General features: G+C 40.5%; 1 protein-coding gene across 3 annotated transcripts; it reads left to right on the top strand.

Annotated features, from left to right (window-relative positions):
- The first annotated feature begins 290 nt into the window (after positions 1-290).
- tmem154 (transmembrane protein 154) lies at positions 291-8,754 on the top strand. 3 transcript variants are annotated; one of them, XM_086295359.1, is made up of 9 exons: positions 291-495; positions 1,216-1,272; positions 3,218-3,274; positions 3,448-3,465; positions 3,697-3,858; positions 4,974-5,028; positions 5,360-5,436; positions 6,086-6,128; positions 7,876-8,754. In XM_086295359.1, exons 1-8 carry the CDS (start codon positions 402-404, stop codon positions 6,115-6,117), a joined length of 552 nt encoding a protein of 183 aa, XP_086151485.1. In that variant the 5' UTR covers positions 291-401; the 3' UTR covers positions 6,118-6,128; positions 7,876-8,754. The 3 variants fall into 3 exon arrangements, with proteins under 3 accessions (XP_086151485.1, XP_086151486.1, XP_086151484.1); XM_086295358.1 differs by having other exon boundaries at positions 301-495; positions 3,445-3,465; XM_086295360.1 differs by lacking the exon at positions 6,086-6,128 and having other exon boundaries at positions 296-495; positions 3,445-3,465.
- Positions 8,755-9,453: the final 699 nt, after the last annotated feature.

A 9,453-nucleotide genomic window follows, 5' to 3' on the forward strand; every position in this document is an offset into this window, starting at 1 on the left:
GATCAGTGTTTCACCACAAACAGTGGCTCAAGCTCCAGCTATAGTGGACACAGCAGACACGCAGCAGTTTCACACTTGGATCATTTAATGCGGTAGCTCGGTGACAGCTTTCTTCTCTTGGCAGAGCTCACGCCACCTGTTTTTTTCTTTTCTTCCTTTTTTCCTTCCTTAAAGTTTGTTCAGCTTCCCCCTTCACTCTGTTGAGCTGCATACCTAACCACCAAGAATGCCATGAGGCGTGTGGCTACAAGCACACAGCTGATTGCATCACATCTCAGAGCGTCTGAGGGTGTGCGAGTGAGACAGAGAATCGTTTTTCTTCTTCTTCTATTTAACGTTAAGTCATATCAGGAAGTGCGATGCTGTGACAGTACAGAAGGAAGCGGGCGCACAATGGCACTATGTCTGTCTCTTGGATTGGTAACATGAGCACCCCGAGGGTGAAGGTCCCCCTGCTCCTGCTGCTGCTGCTGACCACTGTGCTGCCTGGGACAGGTAGGACCGGGGACATTAGTTTCTTTACTTTCAAACAAAGCAGTGCTCTCCGCTTTCCTGCCTCCTCCCCGCTTTTGCCGTTTGTGCGCTTCAGTTTTTCTTTTGGGGCACTCTGAGAACGTCTTTTTGACTGAAAATCAAAGGCTCCTATTGCTCACGCTTTCAAAATCAAAAAAACTTCTCCTATAGTTAAAATGTAACAAGCAGAAATTGACAGTATAGGGCTAGAAGAGTCACAGGTTTGACTGTGAGATGAGCGCCATGTGTAGAAATCAGTTACCTGTCTTTATAGTTTTATAAGTCTATAACAAGGTCAGCCAAAGCTGCCTCTTACAGGCGTCACAGTCTACAGTTAGTACACTCTGAAAAGGACAGTTTCAACACAACATTATTGTTTTTTACTGAGTGGAAAACTTGCTTTAAACCAGTTGCTCAACATCATCACCTCCTAGTCCTCGGTTGTGCAACAGTTTAGATTTTTTTTGCAATCATTTGGACTAAACTAGACGGAAGTGCTGAGTTCCTGTGCGATCTGACTCGGGTTCGCTGTTTTTCACAATGTTCACAATGAACTCAAGCAGAAGTAACAGTCTTCAGCCCCAGGTGTGTTTCACTTTTGCTATGAAATGCTGCAGATGCTTTACTTTCAAGTGTTCGCCGTCCAATTTCAATGACATAACAGCTCCCCAACACAAAGTAACGAGCTGTGTCCAAATACAGGGTTTGGCCAAGAAGAAATGGAACAAAGCGGGTCAGGGAATGACACAGTAACCACAGGTGAGGTGTAAATAATATGCTGCAAAAGTATGTGGACATGTTTTTTCTGTCAGTGCTCTGAGAAACAGATGTCTTAGTTTGTCTCAATCTTGATATCTTGATATCTCTAACTGAAGGCCTGAAGTTAAAAAAGAGATACTTGCTCATAAGATCACCATAGAGAGTAACCTGCGCGCATATATGTATAACCTTTGCCTTGAATTCCCTTTATTGAAACAATATCTTATAATAATATAATTAAAATTTACTTCAATTTATGTGTCTTTTAAGCATTTATTTGATGCATCAGTTTACAGCAGAACTTAACACCAATGTATTTATATACATTGGTGTGGATTTTAATCTTTTTTTCTGTTGTACTGGAGTTCCTGAGTGCACTTACACTGAAATTTTGGACAAAAATGAGGAGAGCCCTCCCCTCTCCTCCAGATCCTTAAAGAATCACTTCTCCTCAGGTCTGCACTGAGCCTGTGGGCTGGGCTGTAAATTAAGCATTTACAAGTCTGAACTTGCAAAGAGGGGAAAGAAATCCCACCATGTGACGGTGTTTCAGTATTAATCAGCCCACTCAGCTGCAGTTCTGCAGACGCTGTCACCCACTTCAACACGTTCTCTTGGATAAACATCCAACAGTGAGCATGACTTCACCACCAAACGTCAGGTGCCCACCTCGCTGAATGGGGGAAAATCCCAGAGTCTCCAACACTGTGGCGAACGTCTGCAAAATATGATTTCTTTTAAAAATCGCGAGTATTTATGACTTTTTCCTCTAATGTGTTACAAGTGTTTTGTTTTTTCTGCGATGTTCACTCAGAGACTCATGCGTGCCTCTACTTATCAATACAGCCATTTTATTGCTTTTTTCTGCCACTAAGGTGTATTAAAGTAGCTTTTACTTTCCTGTACTTATTTTAAAGCTGTAGTGACTAATTTTTAGATCAGCGTTTCCCACGAAAGAGACAACACAACACGCTTTAATGTCTCATGACCCATGCAGCCAGCGATTCTTACAAAATTTCAGAGTATTAGCGTCCCTGCCCTCAAATACTCTGAATCATTTCAGAATGTACAACACTAATCGAAAGCATGACATGAATCATTCAGTGACTGTAAAGGAGGAAGGAGAGGGGCTTATGCTTTTCAAATTAACACAGAATTGTATTCTTTTTCTTTTCATTTCGTTTCTTTTTTAAAATTTATTTCTGCTGTTTATGGTTTTAGCTCTGATAAATGTATTTTCTCTGGGAGTCTGCCTAATTTAAATATATTTGTTTTTACTTTGAGAGTGCTTTTCAGTTACTTGTGCAGGCGTTGCCTACACATTAACTAAAATTACTAAGAATTTAAGCATCTTTGGACTTCATCAATGTTAATTTTGTAAGGGAGCTTATGGAACAATTTTTTTTTTAAATTTCCTGCCCAATATAAACTTAAAATCATCACAAACCTCCAAGTGAATGTGTCACATCATAAAAAACAGCTTCAGGAAATGGTATGAAACCTCGTTCTTCTTCTTTCCTCTCCCCGCAGTCGCCTCGCATTTATCTTGTGACCCTTTGAACGATGCCTGAACCCTAGTTCAACTCTAGCGACGACAACAATAACACTTTTTTTTTTTTTAACACATCCTCGGGTTTCTGCAAAGAGAGAAATTTTACTTACGTTTTGTTGCTAAAAATGAAAGCGGGCCTCGTATTGGGGTAATTGTGTTGCTTTTACTTAAGCAGTAATCTGGATATTGGATATTTTTAGCTTTACGATATTAGGTTTTTCTTTGTTGCTCTGTTTCTTTCATATTACAATAAAAAAAAAACTGTTATGATGTTACTACAGCATCTTTTTTGTATTTGGTTTTCAATTTAGATGCTTAGCAACCACACTTTTTGGATATCTACATACTTTTGTCCAGGAGTATGAACACATCTGCTCTTTCTGTTGTTCCCAGTTGTTACTGACACCAGTATAGTCATCAATCAGACCAGTTCAAATGGGACTCTGTACGGTGGGTCCACAGCAGCTTTTATTTTACATGAAATCATTTTCCCCCCATCATTACATGTGAATGATGCTTTGCTTTGTTTTTTATCATCATTTGTTCTGTTTTTGCTCCCTTTTCATTTTGGATGAAACCATCTCACAATTTCTGGTTGTTTCTACTCGGGGTTCATGCAGAAGGCAGTGCCTCCAGTAGTGGTATGTATAACTGACTGCTTCTTTTACCACATGAGTAATGATTGCATTAATTATCACCTGTGCAACTGTAGTAGTCACTGGGCTGAATTGAATGTAATGTCAGTAATGCCCCATGGTTTTAATTCCTGTGAAAATCCCCTCTTTGCATATTTTTATGCCAGTGAACAAATTTTAAGACCGTTATGAGGCCTGGGTGAAACGAATGATTAAACTGCTGTCTTCCTTCCACAGTTGCCACATCAATAGATGAAAACTCCATGGATGAAACTGAATCATCAGGCCTGGACCCCATCATTATCATTATCCCTGCAGTGCTGGTGGTCTTAATCATCTGCATGATAGTTTGTGGCATTTTCATCAACCGCAGGTGGAACAAACAAAAGAGAAATCCAGGTATGTCAATCAGAGGAGGGAATATTTTAAAGTTTCACTTCTCTCACTTAATCCTGGTGTCACAGATTATTAGGCAGAGGACTCACTCGCAGGACTCTGAAGTTTAGAGAGAAGGTGAGGGTTTATTTACAATGTGACACCAAGTGAGGATATATACATATATACAGTGAGACAGATAACACAGGGGGTGGAGCTTCAACTTAATCCACAACTCACTCAGAAAGTCCACTCCAAAATGCTCATGCTCACTCACACACATCCACAGAAATCCAGACGGCAGGGAAGACGTGCAGGGAATCTAGAAGGCCTGTACACAGAGAAAAACAAAAAGTCCAAAAACAAACAAAAAGTGAAGGACTGGGGGTGATAGACTGAAGTATCTGAAATAATTTAGTGTTTGGTGGTTTTTAATGACTACTGCAATTCTCTTCTGCATGGTCTCCCCCAAAAATCCCTCCATAAGCTTCAACTGGTTCAGAACTCTGCTGCTCGAATTATCACCAGAACCCCCTCCTACCAGCACATCACCCCTGTTCTTCAGGAACTTCACTGGCTCCCTGTGAAATTGCGGATAATTTTCAAACTTCTTCTGCTCACCTTCAAGGCCATTCATAACCTCGCTCCTTCTTACCTTTCTGACCTGTTAACCACCACTTGTTCTGCCCGTTCACTTCGTTCTTCTTCTTTTATCCAGCTTACTGTACCTTCCTTCCGCCTCACCACCATGGGAAGCAGAGCTTTCAGCTGCTCTGCTCCCAGGCTGTGGAACTCTCTGCCCCCTGAAATAAGAAATATTGGGAAAAAAAAGAAAAAGAAAAAGAAATATTGGTTCTCTCCCCCAGTTTAAATCCCAACTCAAAACTCATCTGTTCAAATCTGCATATTCACTGTGAATCCACTGTTTGTTCATTTTATCTTGTGCTTGTATTTTATTGTTCTTATTCTGCCATTGTTTTACTAAGTGTTTTATCCTATTGTAAAGTGTCCTTGGGTGACTTGAAAGGCACTCATAAATAAAATGTATTATTATTATTATTCAATGTACAGATTATCTGATTTGTTTTTTTGTTTTTTTATGACTGCGGCCTTGACTGCTGCATATTCTCTGCTTGTAGACCTGAGTAAGGAAGATCCATATTTGGATGGATCCAGTACAGAGAAGGTGCCGATGTAAGTGTCACCCATGTCATTTTGCTACAACTGCTTATTGAACCTGTTAAAGAACTGATATCATCTCGATGTTCAGCGCTTTGTGAGAATAACTTCCTGCTTGTGGCTGCAGCTGAATGATACTGAGAGCTGTAAAGAAAACATATACTACCCCCTGGCTTCTGTGCAATCTTTTACTATAATACTACAAACACGTCTTTCTTTTTTATTTAAGTCCGACTTATTAAAGATTAAAAAATGTGGCTCTGAAGTCCTTTGAAATTATATTTGATGTGATGATACAAAAGAAAGAAAAAAAATATGACTCTCAGTCCTTCTTTGCATCTTTCAGGCCGATGTTTGAAGAGGACGTGCCCTCTGTACTCGAGCTCGAAATGGAAGAGTTGGACGAGTGGATGAAAAAGGATGGTAGGTTTCACTGGATGAAGAAGAGAATTTGGAAACAAAAATACTGTGGCTAGGAATCTGATAGAAATACAGATCACAAAAGAAATACGTCGAAGTTCACTGACATCCAGGTTTTGGTGGTGTCGAGTGACTAAAAAGAAGGCACCAGGTCTTCTTTTTGTCTCTTAACCAAGAGACTCTGTCAGTTCTGAAACAACTGGCCAAGCGTCACAGGTATTTAAGCCCCAGCGAGGGAGGCTGTGCCCTTGGAGGTTGTCCTGAAGGTCACTGACATGCCATTAATCGTATGTGAGTCATGACATGAGTTAGGGTGTGGAAAAAAAGTCTTGCCACTGTCACTGGAGCTAAAGTGCCAGTAATGCTCTCAGACAAAAACTGGTTCAACCGAAAGATAAAACGCAAGCTGAGCATCATAGTGTAGTGCAGTGACAGGTGCTCAGACTTTTGCAACCACTCCACCAACGTGGAGAGCCACCCGCACAGGGAAAGACCCAGCTGGTTTGAGAGAGGCGTGAAGGAGGTGCCACAGTTTATCCAGCAGATGTCGCTGTTGTTTACATCAAGTAATCTCCAGCAGAGCTTCTTACGCTGAAGTTGCTTTATTCCACACTGACTGATCTCATGACTTTTCTTTGAATTCTTTGCATAGGTGAAACTGCAGAGGACTCTAAATGTCTGTAACTGAATTTAAGGTGAGCATACCTGTGCATATTATCAAGTTATTAACATTTACAGACTATTTTGAGAATAATTTCTCTCAATTGCAACCTCACTTAGGATTTGTTTATATATTAGATCATTAGATCTCCAAAATGTGTTTTTAAACCAAATGATGATCAAGCATGAAGAAGTGTAGAGTTTTGAGTGACATTTCCCTGCTGCCTACTAACAAAACTTCACTTAATATTGATTTTCTCATAGTACAAACACAGAGCGTTGCGCAAACAAATTACTTATAGCATGTTGCACAACAATGCTAACACAACACAGATCAACAGCTGACTCGGGCAATAAAAAGTGTTTCCAAGCCGTTTTCTCTCTGCTGCCAGCCTCTGTTTGTTGTGATGCACCAGCTGGTTTTCAGCAGAGCTGTGACTGATGAACTGTGACCCTTTCGTCACTGCACATGTTTGAAAGCGCAAACACCACTAACATCTGTTAGTGATTACAACAGGCATGCGTGGAAGTGTGGTGCAACTCAACCCTGGAATAGTCTCCTTTACTGGAAGAGCCGGGAAGGCGAGGTCAAGGTCCGCTCCGCGAACTGTTGACCAACGTCATTTACACATTGCTTTTTCCCAGGGTTTTATTTCCAAAGCTGTACAAGGGCTAGAGGTTACTTGCATTCAACTAGGAGGCACTTTGTACACACGAGGTTACACAAGAGATCTCAAAACAGAAGTAAATGTGATGTTGGTGTTGCTGCGGTTGCTCAATGCGATGCCATCTAGCGTGGCAGCTGTGCCCTGTTTGTCAGACCTGTGAATTTCCACGGTGACTCGGGCACAATGGTGGCTGGGAGTAAGAAAAGAAAGCATATGCAGTGTTGCTGAAAGCAAGTTTGTTAAAATAACCTAGAATAAGTTTAACCTTTGTGACATTCAGACGAAAACCAGTCTCATGACCAGTTTTAACCTAGTGATTAATTCGAGGATCCTGCAGGCTTCATTTATGTTGCCCATGAATGTAGATGCTTTTAGGTGCTTCAGTCAACTACAGCTTCATACCAGACCTCTTCATCAGCTTATTTACCACTCAAATATGAAGCTCTGGTTAGTGTGTAGCAAGAACGGAGGCTGTGAAAGGCATTGAGAGCAGAGCTAAACAGGAAGTTTCTGATGTTTGTGAAGCAAAACAATGAGCTGAAAAACACCAAAATGCAGATGCTTGGTTCTAAAGCGTGTGAAACCTTTATTCTACACAAGAATAGATTCATTGCCAAATATGCTCAGGAAAACAGGATGAATATCGGCCACTGCAAACGTTGCTTTCAAGTTAAGCACCTCCGCTCTGACTTTTCACACTTATGTTTTTTTTAGTCGTGTGTGGGATCATCACCTTTCCAGCTCAGCTCACGGGTAGCAGAGGAGCTGTGAAGTGAAGGTTTTATTGTTTTGTTGCTGCCAGAGTCTGAGGTTTGTGATTAGTGATCCTTCTTTGACGCTGCGTGAACCAGTGCTTACCATGTGTGCAGCGAGGCTGTGATGGACTGTACGGCACTGTGAGTCAGTGAATGTGGCACACTAGAGATGGAGTTGGGCTGAATTATGCTGTAATTTAAACCCTTTTGATCCCAAATATCAGCTGAAAAACTACCCGAATGTGTCAGTTTTACCACATCAGCTGCAAACACAGGACACTGGAGTTACATTTTAGAAGGTTGACCTTTAAGTCTGACATGTCTACCTCTTTCTCTTTCCCATGATTCCCTGTCTGCAGGTTAAAGGAGACACTGTCAACACAACGCAAGCCAGCACTGATGTTTGAACCTCCTCCACCAGCAATAATCCAGCCATGTGACTGTCTGGAAACAACAACACTTAACACTCATTTTTACAATTTTGCTGGAAAACAGCAACAAAAATTCAACCTCAAATTTTTTCTAATGCAACACCTCTGATAGCCGTTAGTGAACAGCAGCATATAACAACCGAACCAAAACCGTCTCTCTGTGATCCGTTTCACACCACATGGTGTTCTGCTTTAATATGCTGCCAGGTACATGTACAGTATTTTATGGCTCAGATTCATAATGTAGTAACTGATGATGTTACAATTAGGTCAATATCTCTCTCCTCTCCATCATAGATTGCACTGTTCTTTGTTTCTGCTTATGGCTTTTTCCTAAGCTCAAAGCCATTTTGTTGCATTACACTATGAGTCCCTCCAGCTGGAGGTTTTAAAGGGGAGATATCCAGCTGAATGCATGACAGAGAAGCAACTTTTTTAAGTGTTTTGTTTGAAATCTCAAAGCCTGTTTCTAAAGCTTTGGATAAATTATTTCCCGTCATCGAAGCAGCTCTCAGAAAGCTGCACCCGATAAGATTTTTATCTCTCCACAGATAACAAATAACTCGTTGACTGAACACTTTATATTCTTTGCTTTGTCTTTGAAAGTGTTGAATCAAAGCAGTTGTAACATTGATCCAAATGTGAGCTCTACTTTCTTATAGCGTCAGTCAGTATTGTGCGGGATCCTGCACTGTAAATATGAGAATACAGTATACCAAAAGATGTTTGTAAATATTTCATAAAGGCACTTGTGTCATTGATTTGCTGATGGTGCTTTAAGTAAAATTTCAATAAATAAAACCTTGCCATAAAATTCGTCTCTCTTTGTGTGTGTGTGTGTGTGTGTGTGTGTCTTTGTCTTTGTTTTCCACGAAGATGGATCCCCTTGAAATTTAGACATCACAGTCAACTGATGATGAATCCTGTACCGGTTATGGTGGTGCTTACGTTTCCTTGAGTGCCACTGTTCAGTTCGGATTTTTGATTGTCTTGAAATTTGACTGTAGGAATATCAGCAGCTCAAACCTTTTACTTCACCCAGTAAAATTTTGTATCCTAGTGATTTTGGTTTTTTCCTCTTGTTGTGTACCCATGAAATTACAATTTGTGGATCTGGTCTGTGTGTGTGTGTGTTTCGTCTAAACTAGTGCTTGCCCATGTTAGAGTAGTCCTTGAACCTTTCTGGAGTGTTAGCATGCTAATATTACTGGTATTCACATTTATAGATGTGAAAAAAGAAAAGAAGGAGGTCTTATATGTTAAACGTGGGTTGATTTAAGCTGTTGCTAGGTGGTTGCTAGGCATGTATAAATCAGGTTTTATGGCTATAGATGAAATCTTGCGAAGGTGTGAAACTAAAACAACAGGATGTTTTCATATGGTGCTAAAAATAGATAATTTTAACCCGTTGCTAGGTGGTTGCCAAGCAATGTGGTGATGTCATAATATATCATGCACAGTTCAACACTTTGGATATAAAGCAGATTTTACTGTGATTAAATTAAG

This window comes from Aulonocara sp. 'chitande type north' Nkhata Bay, linkage group LG6 (assembly GCF_057382095.1).
Source record: "Aulonocara sp. 'chitande type north' Nkhata Bay isolate Kocher_YH1m ecotype deep benthic linkage group LG6, A_spYH_male_GT1.1, whole genome shotgun sequence".
Lineage (NCBI taxonomy): Eukaryota > Metazoa > Chordata > Actinopteri > Cichliformes > Cichlidae > Aulonocara > Aulonocara sp. 'chitande type north' Nkhata Bay.

Coding starts and splice junctions, on each gene's coding strand:
- tmem154 (XM_086295358.1), top strand. CDS start 402: ATGTCTGTCTCTTGGATTGGTAACATGAGCACCCCGAGGGTGAAGGTC. Junction 3,275..3,444: donor TTCAAATGGGACTCTGTACG/GTGGGTCCACAG, acceptor GGGTTCATGCAG/AAGGCAGTGCCTCCAGTAGT. Junction 5,029..5,359: donor AGTACAGAGAAGGTGCCGAT/GTAAGTGTCACC, acceptor TGCATCTTTCAG/GCCGATGTTTGAAGAGGACG.